This window comes from Pseudonaja textilis, chromosome 3 (genome assembly GCF_049901715.1).
Source record: "Pseudonaja textilis isolate UNSWEBS1 chromosome 3, rPseTex1.2, whole genome shotgun sequence".
Taxonomy (NCBI): Eukaryota; Metazoa; Chordata; class Lepidosauria; order Squamata; family Elapidae; genus Pseudonaja; species Pseudonaja textilis.
Genome location: NC_141992.1, coordinates 193,578,887 through 193,593,846, shown reverse-complemented (window position 1 = coordinate 193,593,846; position 14,960 = coordinate 193,578,887). Strand labels below are relative to the sequence as shown.

General features: G+C 40.7%; 1 protein-coding gene across 2 annotated transcripts in view; it reads left to right on the top strand.

Annotated features, from left to right (window-relative positions):
- COL22A1 (collagen type XXII alpha 1 chain) overlaps positions 1-14,960 on the top strand; it is a 257,920-nt gene that overhangs the window by 229,653 nt on the left and 13,307 nt on the right. For both annotated transcript variants that reach the window (XM_087931748.1, XM_087931750.1), the window contains 9 exons: positions 1,099-1,143; positions 2,227-2,280; positions 3,568-3,621; positions 4,157-4,210; positions 7,180-7,251; positions 8,087-8,122; positions 8,879-8,923; positions 10,561-10,740; positions 11,802-11,868. In XM_087931748.1, the coding sequence (XP_087787874.1) occupies positions 1,099-1,143; positions 2,227-2,280; positions 3,568-3,621; positions 4,157-4,210; positions 7,180-7,251; positions 8,087-8,122; positions 8,879-8,923; positions 10,561-10,740; positions 11,802-11,868 (607 nt within the window). The remainder of the gene's footprint in view (positions 1-1,098; positions 1,144-2,226; positions 2,281-3,567; positions 3,622-4,156; positions 4,211-7,179; positions 7,252-8,086; positions 8,123-8,878; positions 8,924-10,560; positions 10,741-11,801; positions 11,869-14,960) is intronic.

Sequence of the window (14,960 nt, the reverse complement as noted above, 5' to 3'; positions counted from 1 at the left end):
TTTGCTAATTGGACAAAATCTGCTTTTCCTCCTGCATACACTCTCAAATGGCTATAGCTGGTCACTATATGATCCATTGTCTGACAAGGAACACCACAGTCACATTCAGGAGAGGATACTCTACCCCATTTAAACACAGAGTCTTGGCCAAGCCTAACTATGTAAGGTATGGGTCCTATTCAGAGTTTTCCAGCACTGTCTGGTAGCAGTTAGGGGAAAATGTTGACTTGTTTTCCCTCCCAGGGAAATCACTCTGTGGCTGAGTACAGTTTCACTCTCAGTGACTCTGGGCAGCTTAGAAAGATAAAATTTCAACACACACACAAAACAACTCTCCTCCCCTTCTCCAGTAACAATCAAATGAACCACTTGATGGACTCCATCCCACCCTGGGACCCGAGGCCTGTTGGTAAAACCAGGCTTTCAGGGCCTACAGAAAGAATGTCCAAGTGGAGGCCAATCTTATCTCCATGGGGATGATGTTCCACAGGGAAGGAGCCACCACAAAGATGACCCTTTTTCTTCATGCCACCAGATGGAGTTTTTAAAGAGAGGGGGCCTGTAACATTTCCTGTTTCGTCTCTCAGGTCAGGTTGGGTAGAAGTGGTTGGGGAAAGACAGTCATTCAAATAACCTGATCCCAAGCCATGTAGAGCAAGGGTCTTCAAACTTGGCAAGTTTAAGACTCCCACAACTCCTGAGCTAACATGACTGGAGGAGAAATTATGGGAGTTGAAGTCCACAAGTCTTAAAGCTGTCAAGTTTGAAAACCCGCGATGTAGAGCTTTGAAGGTGGCAACCAACATCTTGTATTGGACCCAGTATTGCTCCATAATATTGCCCAAATATTGTTTCACCATGGAACTCATGCTGTGTGCGTGTATGTATGTGTCTGTTATATTCCGTGTTGTGTCAGGCTCTGCCTTTAAACTTTGAAGCAAAGTAGACACCATCTCAAGGAAATGAGATAGTGAGATATAAAGAGAAAAGGAATGTGGGAACGGAGATTAAGTCCAAGGCTGGGAGGAAGTTAAAGAACCATTTTCAGGGGTCAGTTTTGGAGGGAGAACATTTACACATTTCATTTCCTTGTTTCAGGGTTTTAAGGGTCCAAGGGGAGATGCAGGAAGTCCTGGCATGAGAGTAAGTAATATGCAGTGGTGTGATTCAACTGATGTAACAAGCGGTTTGGTGAGTGAGTGCGCACCAAACACGTGCTCTGTGCACGTGCTCTACATTTTAAAAAGCTTATTTTCAACTCAATCGCTTACCTTCTACTGCAGCCCCAATGACTAAAACAGCTGAGGCGTGGCAAAATGCCCTGCTGCGTGAATCAGCTGTGTTAAAAAAACCAGGAAATAAAGCACAGGAAAGAGCAGGGGCAGGTGGTCAGGGCCAAATGCTCACCGGGACTACTGGTTTGCCCAAACCAGTCCAAACTGGTAGAATACCACCACTGGTAATATGGCTATGCACAAGAATAATTGGGGTGCAAAATGCATTTTTTGGGAGGTCAATGTTGCCCTTTATATCTTTGAGGCAGAGAAAACACAATCCACTGGATTTCTGAAGAAGAAAATGTAGAAATTGAGATCATGTAAAGAATAATAAACCATGTTCCTTGCTGAAAGCTGATACGGAATTTTGCTGTGGAAAAGGATGTAGTGTGAGCATCTCAAAAGCATTTCACCCCTGCCCTATGTTACCAGTGCCAAACAATAAAGCATAAATAAAAGTTAATCACCATGGAAATGAGATGTTTGATGGAAGCTGCTGGAGTGACCAGAAGACATAAAATCAGACATGAGATCATAAAAGAAAGAACTGGCAACGAACCAATCTTAAACTTCATATAAAAACAGCAAATAAAGTGGTTTGATCACCCGGAGAGAATGTCATGGGATTCCATACCATACAAGACATATACAAAAAGAGGAGAAGCCCAAAGAACATGAGGCACAACCAGAAGAAGATGGGGAGACAACATCAAAGACACACTCAGCAACATCAGTTAACAATAGTTGAGGCCTCCAGAAGAGCCAGAACTTTGTGTCTACCTCGACACCTAAAGCAGTAAAAGAGGAAGTAAAGAAGAAGACAAAAAAGGATGTAGTAGCCCTGACATACTTTAAGTTACATGATAGAGCACGTAGAATTTTCAAAGGGGAGGATTAACTGTAGTCTAAATTTTGTTTTTCTTTCTTCCATCCTTTTTCTTTACTACAGGGAGAACCGGGTCAACCTGGAACTCCGGGCCGGGAGGGGTTATCAGGAAAAGATGTAAGTGTTAAGCACAATAAAAGCTCTATGTCAACTTCAAAGATGATTAAAAGTAGTAGTAATAGTAACAATATTTCTTACATTTTCTTCTAAACGTCCATCATCTGACAATCGTCCTATTCTCTCAGCCTGATTTATTTTATTAAATTTGTATCCTGACTCCCATCGACTCCATAGCTCACCCCCCTGTTTTAACGTTACAATTTAATCACAAATAAGCACTGTTAAGATAGATAGATAGAATTCTTTATTGGCCAAGTGTGATTGGACACACAAGGAATTTGTCTTGGTGCAAATGCTCTCAGTGTACATAAAAGAAAAGATAAATTTGTCAAGAATCATAAGGTATGACACTTAATGATAGTCATAGGGTACAATAAGCAATCAAATCATACTAGGAAACAGTCAGTATAAATCATAAGGATACAAGCGACAAAGTTACAGTCATACAGTCACAAGTGGGAGGAGATGGGTGATAAGGAGTGATGAGAAATGATGAGAGTTGTTCCTGAAATGGCCTCCAGAGGTAAAGACTAAGGAAGGGAAGAGAAGGATTGTAGGGGGGGCATGATAGTTGTTTTCCAGTCCTTAGGCTATCATAGAAAAGAGGGGATTGACTTATTCTTCGAAGCACCAGAGGCAGAACAAAAAGTAATGGGTGGAAACTTGTTAAAGAGACATCCAACCTAGAAATAAGGAGAAATGATCTGACAATTAATCCATGGGAATAATTTGCCTCCCAGAGTTGTAGGAACTTCATCACTGGAGGTTTTCAAAAACAGCAGGAAGACCTCTGTGGTCCCAGGCCCATGATTCTATGTTGTAAGATGCCTGCCTCAGTGGTGGGATTCAACATTTTTACTACCGGCTCTGTGAGCATGGCTTGGTGGGCGTGGTGTGGCTTGATGGGCATAGCAGGGAAAGGTTACTGGAAAATCCCCATTCCCTCCCCACCCCACTAACCTGCTTTCCAGCTCCTGTGCAAGGCAACTAAAGGAGACCCAGCCGAACAGCTGGGACTCAGGAGGCATAGAATAGATGGGGGTGGGGCTAGTCAGAGGTGGTATTTGCCAGTTCTCCCAACTACTCAAAATTTCCACTACCAGTTCTCCAGAACTGGTCAGAAGCTGCTGAATACCACCTCTGATCTATGGCCATCATAAGACAGATAGCATTGGCTGTCTGAGATCAGGAATAAGTCGTGAGTTCTCAGATAACTTTGGCTATGATGTATGGTATTTTTCAATGAGGCTATGATGTATGATATGTTTCTCTCTTCTATTTCAGGGAGATCCAGGACCTGCAGGACCAGAAGGCCCCCGAGGACTTAGAGGAATAGCAGTAAGTTACTTTGCCTATTTAATGAGTTGTTCTGATTCTAGGAGACACCTTGCAGTATCCCAGTGTTCAGGATAATCTATGTATAGATGGTACGCTGTATGATAGGGAAGATGTTGTGAAGGGAATTTTTTTCTTTGGTTGGCATTAATTAATGTTGATTGCATAGAGCAAAGACTTTCTTTCCTTTCCTTTGGTAGATATTGAAAATTATTTAAAATATGATGGATTTGGATGTTGCTGAACAGTATGACTTTTAAGAGAAGCAACAAAAAGGTCTTTTGTTACTTATAAACAATCAATCTTGAATGTCTTATGTAAGTTTTGTGTTATTTTGTGGCTGGTCACCAAATTAAACCAGATGGCTGTTGCTTGATATCCAAAGGCCGACAGAGCAGTTTCTCTCTTAACCTTGGAGTAAATTGTAGTGGGACAAAATAAATTATCCAGACAAGGAGTTTCTGGTCTTAGGACTTTGGTTCCATTCATTGGAGTTCTTTATATATTTTGAGATTGATTGTTGTCCGCCTTTCTTTAGGGCAAGACTGGACCTCCAGGTGCACCCGGGGAACCTGGTCCTGCAGGTAACCCAGTAAGTACTGTATTTACCATCTTCATCACAAGCATGAGCTCACAACAGCTTGGGAACAGCAGGTATATGTCTATTGAGATTCTGAGTCATCCACGTCATGGTTATCCCAAAGCTTGCTTTTTCAAAAGGCAATTGGACTTCCTTTGTTTTTTCTTGAAGACATTTCACTTCTCATCTAAAAAGCTTCCGTCAGAACTCAAGAGTCAGAACTGAAGAAGCCTCTTGGATAAGAAGCAAAATGTCTTCAAGGAAAAACAAGAAAGTCCAGTTGTCTTTTGAAAAAGCACCTTTGGCATAGCAGTTACACTGAGGCCATTATGCACCATGATGTCATTTTGTAATCGGCATAGTTAGCCATGTATTATTTGTGTCATTTGCATGATAAAATGCAAGACATCAGTTGTCCCATCCTGGCAGATACCCTGTTTTCCCGAAAATATAACCTACCCTGAAAATAAGTCCTGGCTTGATTTTTACACATGTGCCCAATATAAGCCCTACCCCCCAAAATAAGCCCTAATTAAGATCCCACCCACTCCAGAGTGCATGGGTAAAAATTAAGCTAATGTGGGGATGGGGGTGGTGGTGTTGACCTACTACTTACCTTTGGACAGTTGTAGCCAGGCCTCTCACACCTCAACACCTGCCTTGCGAGCCCATTTCTTCTGTAGCTAGTAAGGCTGGCAAGGCTTTCCTGAAGGCCTCTGTAGCTGATAATAAAGCTCTGGATTAATCTGGAGCTCTGTTATTGCCTGAGAGACCTTTAGGAAAGCTTTTCCGGTTGCAAGAAGAAGTTCCTGAAGGCCTCTGACAGTGAAAAGGAGGCCGGGAGTGATGCACGCAAGTGAGGTTAGGATGACATCCTCCCAAAATAAGACCTGGTGCCTTTTTTGGTGGCAAATAATACAAGACAGGGTCTTATTTTGGGGGAAACATGGTAGTTGTATATAACAAGGTGGTAGGAGTAGCTACTATCTTAAGAATAGCAGGCCTTGATTTTAGTTGCACATTGATAAAAGCTCCAGAAGTTAGTGTTCTTCAGTTGTCATAGAAGATAGCCCTCTTCTATGCCATTTTTCTGGAAAGCAAGATATATACTGTAATAATGGATTTTAAAATAAGAGCAGTTCAAACAACAAGCTTGACAGCCATCCTTCGAGCGTATTTAATTGGGGTTCATCTGAAATGAGCAAGAGATCGGACTAAAATATTAAGTGGATAGGAAATAGACCAGAATAATCCCAGAATTCATCCATGGCAAGAAATGTGAAAGAATTCTTGGGGGATTTATGGGGAGTTAGAGGTCAAGACACTGTGATAAAATTGGACAGATTCTTATTGGAATCAAATTGCCCTTGTCAAAACTCCAAAAAAGAGCATGCTTAAGATGTCTATAATCTTATTGATGTGTGAAGATAAGTATAGCAGTTCCTGGTTGCTTTCCAAGGCCAAATCAAAGTGCTCTTTTTGATGTGCTAAGGCTAACATTTATTTGGTACAAACTATTTGCAAGAATATCTCTTCTCATATAGATAATCACATCTGGTTGCAAAAATGTTGAATTTTTCATATATTATAAAGGAACTGCTATTGAAGCTCAATCTTACCTGCTCTCCTACCCTTTCATCCCAGGGCTTAAAATGTATCTTTTTAAGTCATTTTGAGATTTAAAAACTATACTATAGTCTAGAACAGGGGTAGTCAACCTTTTTATACCTACCGCCCACTTTTTTATTTCTGTTAGTAGTAAAATTTTCTCTAACTGCCCACTGGTTCCACAGTAATGGTGATTTATAGAGGACAAAACCCCTACCACCCATCATGAAAGTTGGAACTCCCACTGGTGGGCGGTAGGGACCAGGTTGACTACCACTGGTCTAAAAGATCCGTGATGGTGAACCTAAGGCAGGCATGCCACAGGTGGCACACAGAGCCATTTGTGCAGGCACGCGAGCCCCAGCCAAACTTACCTCACTGCACATGTGTGCACCTCCTGTTTGAGGCCTTTTACCTGTTTGAGGTCTTTTTCAGCCTTTCAGAGGCTGAAGGGAAGCCTCTATAATCTTTGGAGGCCGAAAAACAGGCCCATTTCATAACTTCCTATATTTCCAGAAATACCAGAAGTGACAAAATGGGCCCATTTTTCGGCCTCCAAAGGCTGCAGAGGCTTCCCTTAAGCCTCTAGGGGGCTGAAAAAGGCCTCAAACGGGCCGAAAATCAGCTGGGAGGCATGCACATGCACAGTGCAGGTAAGGGGGTGGGGGGATTGCACACACATGCGCAGGGGGCATGGGGGACATGCGCATTGCCTTCTGGGTGCTGGTATGTGAGCATGTGTGCGCAAGCACGCATGCAATTTTCAGCGCAGGAGCCCAAGAAGGCTAGCCACCATTGGTCTAGATGCTTTTAATATCAATATTGTAGCAAGTCTGCCCGAGTTATTTGGGAGTAGTTGACATGTGCATTTGTAATATAATCTCAAAATAACTTCACTATTTTTGATTATTGATTTGAGGGCCAGTTTGTGGATGTAGAAGCCACAGGAAGCTTGAAAGTTGCAGAATATCCATACCTGTCCTAGATGAGAGTTCTCCTTAAAGGAGAAGAGAGTCTGATGTATTGATTTGTCCACATCAAGTGGTCACAAGAACCAAGAGACTCCACATTTTTGCACAGGTGTCCCAAAGAACTATCTAAAATTAATAAGCTTCTTCAAAGTTTTGCTGAGGGGACATCATCAGCATCTCTTATGCAAGTAATAGGACCTATAAATTTAATAAACAACTAATAAATAGGTTTGTAGCATGCTTTACAGTCACTGAGGTAATATGCAAACTTTACCACTTTGATTGCTTCTGGCAAATCAGTTGTGAAAGAACATGGCTCCTGACACTAAACATCATATTCTTTTGCACTGAGAGTGATCAGACTACTTTTTAGCCCTTACATCTTCTTTTTTTCATCCCAAGGGCTCCAAGGGAAACAAAGGTGAAATTGGCAGCCCAGGTGTTCCTGGTTTCATTGGGCCACGCGGTCTTCCTGTGAGTAGCAAATTGATGACAATCATGCTAATGTTAAAATAAAAATGTAGAATAATTAGGAAGTCCTCATTAAGGTAAGGCAAAGAGGAATCTGAGTTGGGTTTAACTCCAGATGCCTCTACAAGAATATTTTTATAGCTTCCTTCATAATGGTGCTGAAGGAGTTAACCATTGCTACCTTCCACGATATTTCTTTGATTTTTCATCTACCTTGGGATACCTTGATGTTCTCCTAAACAGTTCTAGCCCTACTTACTTCCTAACCCAAGACAAGGTTGGCCTTTCCTTTCTGTTGGAAAGGGGAATATATTTATATTTATTTGCTATTTAATGAAGCTAAATCTCCAAAAAAGATAGGAGGTTAAGAAATGTGAAATATGAATGAATGAATTAATTAATCACTTAAAGTTAAAATCTCCATTGTACAGTATTTTTCTTCATATACATATATGTGTCTGTATTTCTGCATCTTTGTGTGTATGTCTGTGTGTATATGTATGTATTTACAAATACATGTCAATTAAAAAAAAAAATAGATGAACAAAGCAAGTTTAGAAAAAATTCCAAAAAGTAAAAAAAAAAAAAACTGATTAAAAAAAACCTATTAAGTTTTTGATTTCCCGCTTTTCATATAATTTGTCATATGCAATATTTGTACATGTTTAGACCCCCTTATAAAACCAACCTGAAATCCAGTTTTTCCTCAGCCTTGGCTGCTATAAGACATGTGAATTCTGGATGTTGAAGCTGACAAATTAAAGTTACAAAGGTTGAGAAACACTGTTGTAGATGATTTACTATGCAGCATAATCTGGTTTATCTTTCTTTTCCGTAGGGAGAACCAGGTGAAAAGGGGTCCCCAGGGACAGAGGTAAGTATTTTGTTACATTTCTCACACAAAAATGCTGACTTATTAGTTCTACTAAGAATGACTGCAAACTGCAAACACCCTTAAAAAAATAAAATCTGCTTGCTATTACAAATGCCATTATAATTCATGTATGAATTGGCATCCTTCAGTCTCAAGAGACAATGGTATCGTGCTTTGAAAAGAGGTCCTAAAACAATATCTAGCGTGGTTAAAAAGGCCAATTCAAGGGTGGCAATCCTTTCCACACTGAGGACAGATACCCTCTGTCCCCTGTCCAGTCCTCAGATCTTGCTGGACTTTGCCCCAGCCTACTGAATGAGTGTCTCTTCTTCAAATTGGAGAAGGCCATGCTGTGTCTTTAGCCTCCAATGTGAACAATCAGAGATCAAGGTTTCCCAGCTGTTGATGTCCGTTCCCAAAGCCCTTAGATCCCCCTTGTAGATGTCCTTATATTGCCGCTGCGGTCTCCCTCTAGGGCGCTTTCCCTGCACTAATTCTCCGTACAGAAGATCTTTTGGAATCCGCCCATTGGCCATCCTCACGACATGCCCAAGCCAGCGTAGACATTGCTCTTTCAATAGTATATACGTGCTAGAAATTCCAGCAAAAATTCTGCTTGCTGCTACAAACGCCATTGTAATTCATGCAATATAATTAATTTTCCCTTCCACATTAGTACCTGAAAGAGAGATGAGACACATATACACAAAGAATTAGCTTCATCACTGGTTTTTGGACCCCTTCCTCTCTTTTCAGGGCACCTCAGGGAATCCAGGAGAACACGGACAAAAAGGAGAGAGGGTAAGTATGAGAGCTTCATTGATATTCCAAAATTTCAAATCCAAGCTGACAGATGTCAATGTCAGCTTTCTGTGACACTTCAAAGCAGGTGACATGCAATCACATTGTACTCATTCATAGATAAACAAATTCTTGCTACTTGACATATTTCCGAATCAGTTTCATTCAGTTCATCATCACCCCAGCGACAATTTCATAATTTCCAGGATTCTCATCTCTCTGACTTTAAATTGATAGCCTCATCTCTTGATTGCAATGGATGAAGCACTTTGTTCACCCAGAGAGGGCATTTTAAAAAGTTTGAGCTCTGTGGGAGATGAGTGACTCTGTTATCTGATTTCCCACGCGCACACCTAAAGTAGTAGGGACTGGTCTATCCATACAGCATTTATAATGGATCTCTGCTGAAGAGTTATCACATTTATTTTTGCTTAATTCCAGAGCTAGGTTTGGTCTAGTGCAGGGGTGTCAAACTTGGGGTGCTTAGATCTGGCCCTTGAGGCCACCTTGGAAACAGCATAAGATTGGCCCTGGTGATCTCCGCCAACAAAAATGGAACTCGGGAGGGCCTCGCACAGCCCTCCCAAGCACTGTTTCCACTGGCAGAGGGCTAGCAAAACAAACTAAAAACAAAACAAATGGAGAAATGTTTCCCCTTTTGCATTTGAGCATGCAAGAAGGGCAGTGGTGGTATTCTACCAGTTTGGCCCCGTTCGGACAAACCGGTAGTAAAAAATGCTACTGTTCGGCCGAACTGGTAGATCACCTCTCAATGATCAGCTGTTCTGACAATCAGCTGTGCTGGGATTCCCTGTCTTACTGCTTCGCCCAGGAGGCAAAAAAAAAAAAAACAGAATTGGTGGGGGTTAGTGAAAAAAGAAAAAGCCAGGCCCACCCAGTCACATGGCCATGCCCACCTAGCCATGCCCACAGAATTGGTAGAATTTGAATCCTACCCCTGAAGAAGGGACATGAAAGGAGAAAGGGAAAGAAGAAACAAAAAGAAGCAAAGATGGGAAGAGAGCAACGAAGGAAAGAATAAAGAAAGAGGGGAAGAAGAAAGGAGAATGAGGGAAGGAAAAAGAAAAGGGAGGGAGGGAGGTAAGAAGGTTGGAAGGAGATTATAATGAGAGTGAGGGTGGGTCTGAGGGAAGTTCTGCCTTAGCACTTGGCCACTACAGGTACCTCCAACATGAGTGACTTTGAGCTGGCCACGCCCACTCCAGCCCCCTGAGATCAAACTCAACCCTGATGTGGCCTCAGTGAAATAAAGTTTGACACCCCTGGTCTAGTGGTTAAGGCACTAGGCTAGAAACCAGGACAATGTGAGTTCTAGTCCCATCTAAGGCATGGAAGCCAATCGGTAACTTTGGGTCAGTCTCTGTCTCTCAGCCCATGATGCTAGGTTCAGGTAAGAAGCTGATCAGTAAATCCCCTAGCAATGAATAGATGATCTGAAAAAAAGAATGGACCCTGAACTTGCATGTGAGGAGGAGGAGGAGGAGGAGGAGGAGGAAGACCACCTCGAAGTGAGATAGGTGGCAAAATCAATCAATCACTCAGCCAATCAAATAAATAAATCAGATTTTTTTTGTTTAACCCAATCCAATCTACCCTTTTTTTTTTTCCTCCATCAGGGAGATCCTGGAACTAAAGGTGAAAAAGGACCAGCAGGAGTGAAGGGACCACCAGGTGATCCAGGAGTTCCTGGCCGCAAAGGACACACAGGATTAATGGGTCCCTCAGGACCATCAGGAGAGTCAGGACAAGTTGGACCTCCTGGTCCTCCAGGCCAACCCGGATTTCCTGGGCCTAGAGTGAGTTTAGAGGGAAGTGTGCTTTGGGCAGGCTACCCCATAATATCTGTCACTGGGTGGCCCAAGGAAACCAAATGACAGAATATGTGGTGAGGTTATGATGCAAACTCTGACCTGATTGCATTTTTGTTGAAATCATGTCTGGATGCAGATACTTCTGAATGCATCTTATCAGCTGTATTTTTTTTTTTTAACTCATCACGTATAAAAAAATGCAGCTGAATATTTTAAAAAAACGATTGCTGGATAATTGTCCATTACTTTATGTCTATTTCAACATGAACCATTCATTGTTATCAATTACTTTACTTTATTGTCATTGCACCTCATACAACGAAATCAAACACCATCTTCAGTGCACATCATGACCATGAAAATGAACACAAACACACATCCTTCACACTCCACTCATTGAGCCGGAAGCCCCCAACACCACATCAACACTGCACTATAGAGTAGAATTCCAAAGAGCTACTGCCCTGGGATAGAAGCTGTTTTTCAGCCTATTTGTCCTATATTGTTGAGGGCCCCATGAAGAATTTGCTAAAGTATTTGGAATTCCTGTGAAGGGACCAGTTTGAAGAACAGCTTCTGGAAGAAATGAATTTTGGGTTTCAGGTTTTCTTCAGCATCCTAAAATGCCTTCAAAACCACCATTGCCATCACCAAATGGATCTATTATAGCATTTACAGTACATGCTATTAAGATAGAGTAATATATAGGAATAAGCTCACGCTTCCTTCATGAATGATTCAAACTTCTTCTTGTAGATATAATATGCCCAACCCTTTCCTGTATTAAAATTGGAACCATTTAGAATTATTACACAATAGTTACTCCTAATCTTACAAAGTTTTGTGACCAAAGGCCCTGTGAAGTCTTTAAAAATGCTAGAATGTGCCTCCCAAAGTCTTTTTTTTAAAATACTACTGTATTACACATTTTAGCTTCAGAAAGAATGAATGCATTGTCTTATCTGCTTAAGAAAGGGAGTTAAACTCATTCATAAGTATCAGTATTTTAAGCTCTAGTGTCTTAAGGCATCTTTTGTGTCTCCTAGGGGGATCCTCCATCAACAGAAACATTACGAAGACTCATCCAAGAAGAGTTAGGGAAACAACTTGACGGTAAGGACTTGTATTATATGATGGTAAGGACTTATATTATATATCATTCCAATATGTTAGAGAGGATCAGAAGGGGAACGAACGAATGAATGAATAAATGAATGAATGATGGAAGAAAGGAAGGAAGGACTTTTCTACTTTTCTTTTACACTGTACATCTAAATGGTGCTATGCTTTTTAATTTTGTCTCTAACTTTCTCTCTTTTTTATGTGGATTTTATATATTTTTATTCGTAAAGCATCTAATGTCATTGCAAAAGTAATGTATAAATTTGATAAATAAATAAACAAAATCCTTTTGATTCCATCGTATTGTTTTCAACTCCTAGCAAACATATAGATAGTAGATAAGATAATAAGCCCCTTTAAGCACCCTTCAAATACTGTATCTCTAATAACTGAGCTTCTCAGGAATTTTAAAATTCTTGCTTGTCAATACTTTTCTTGTTGACTTTTCACCTCCTATATCTGTCTTTTTTTGTAGCTAAAATTTTTTAAGCCTTTTTTTGCATGCTACATTGGCTTTTTTTAAAACTTTCTAGCTCTATTTTTAAAGAAACCCCCTCCCCATCTGTTTTGTTCTCCTTTTTCAGGAAGAAACAAATTATATTGATACTTGTTTGGAAAACAGTTTCCAAATGTGGAAAGGGAACTTCATGAGGACAGTGATGACACCCAAGCAGGAAAAGCCCAAAGGGAACACCAGGCCAGCCATAAAACAAACTTGCATAGGAAAAGAGATTTAATAAAAGGTATTGAAAGAAGCCCCCTAGACAAAAGCCAAGTAATTAAGAAAACTAGGGAAACAAGAAAAAGAAATCCCTTACAAACAAAAGGTCATGCCAAATCAGCAAAACAAATAGACAAAAGATACGAAATAGATTCCATAGCAGACAGGAGATTGTCACCAAACAAATATAAGAAAACATTAGGATGAAACTGATAATCCAATCAAACCACCCCGCGGAGTTTACCCTCTGGCAGAAATGAAGACAACCCCCTGACAGGATTTAAAACATTAAGAAATACAAACACAAGCTCTCACACACAAAAGGAGAAAAGGTATAAAAATCGGGAGTTTAATATACAAAGCTGGCTAGCCCCAGGAACGCAGACTTCTTGCTATCTCTTGCCTTCCTGAAGAATAAACCAGCTTCCAAGCAGTTGTCTGTGTCCTTGTACTGAAGCCCTCCCAGCAGGAAAACCAAATCCTCAAAAGAAAGGCATTTTCCAGCCTTTCAACACAAACAAGTATCAATATAATTAAGATTCCCCATCACTATTCTTTCATGCCTCTTTGATTTGGTTGCACGAATTAGATTTGTCTAAGGACTAGGAATGACATGATAGCAGTATTCCAGTGTTTGAGGGGCTGCCACAAAGAAGAGCGGGGTCAACGTATTCTCCAAAGCACCGGAAGGTAAGTTACGAAACAATGGATGAAAACTAATTAAGGAGAGAATCAACCTATCATGGTTTTGAGTAACGGGCCTAATTGAACTAAGGAGAAATTTTTTAACAGTTAGTACAATTAATCAGTGAAACTGCTTGCTCACAGAAGTTGTGGATGCTTCATCACTGGAGGCTTTTAAGAGGAGACTTAGACAGCCACTTTTCTGAAATGGTATTGGTAAATGGTATTACTGAGCAGGGGGTTGGACTAGAAGACCTCAAAGGTCCCTTCCAGCTCTATTCTGATTAGTACTTTGCTTTTGAGAAGCATATTCTTCTCTGTTGGATCCGTGATAGTAGACACTAACAAGAGCATTGCTTTTAATTTTGTTCTCGTCAATTTTTATCTGGAATCTAATTGCTCTCTACAACATTGCCAAGTTCATTCATTTGGGTTTCTGGGGATGACTGTTTCTAACATATGTTGGAAGAATTATCCTTCTGGGTTCAGTTCCAAGTGGGGGAAAAAGACACTAGAAACATGGAGGCTGTTTGGAAAGATGGTTTAATGGTGGACAGGACCACATGGTTTGGAGCTCCAAAGAAGGAAGGATGATCACATGCTTCAAGGTGAAGGAAGAAAGAATGGAAGGGCTGAAAGTGCCTGGGTTTTATGCCTTCTGCTGGGTTTTAAATTTGAGCTTGTATTCTGATTGGTTGACAGACTCCCATGGGGCTATATGTAGACTGTGCTGAGTCCCAGGCTTGGTTGAGCCTTGCAGGATGATGATGTAATGAAAGGGCTCTGGGCAATTCCTACAGCTCTACCTGGAGATCTTTATAATGTAAAATATTCTGGCCCAGGCCTTAATGGCCCACCCATTAACAAAGTGGGGGTGGGATGAGCTTCTACTCCTGAGGTGAGCTTCTGCTTCTGAGTTTCTACTCTTTTTAGGGGAAATATTCTGCCTTTTTAGTATATCCTAAAATATTTCATTTTCCTAGGAGAGAAGGTAGGTTTTAACTTCCAACACATACATACACCCATTCCTTTTCTATAGCTTCTGAATTCCACGTTAAGGAGAAGATTTGTATGCTGTCCTTTCTTCAGTAGATTATAGAGTGGTAAATAACAAATATCATAAAATAGTAAAATATGCATGAAAGAAAAGAAAAAAAAAATTAACAATGTTATGTGGGAGCCGCTAAAAATATTCTGCAAGCTAGAGCATTTTTCAAAGTAATTTCCCAAGGAAGATAAAAATGTCTTCAGTCAGTAGAAGAGGCACATAATATAAAGGTGCATTGTTATTTATTACTTCATAGTGTTGTAGGCTTTTCTTCTTCTTCTTGTTGTTCTCTTTTGAACATTTTTATAAGGCAGGCTGTGTGCTTCTAGCCCAGCTGTTATCTGCTCTGAAGATTGCTCCTAAGGGTGTCACAACTACCCCTAAGGATATCTCTGTGAGCTTGTAAGCAAAACCTTTGCGCATTGCTCCTTCTGCACACAACTTTGCAACTTCTTTTGTTTAAAAACTGGGGAAATAAAAAGTGCTCCTATTCCCCAAAGACCAAACCTTGCTCTGATTTCAAAGCAGTTGTTGAAGGAAGAAACTAGTTCTGGGATGAAAGAAAATCAGAGAGGGAGGGATGAAGGGAGGGAAGGATATATATATAATATATATGTTATGTCCCACCTT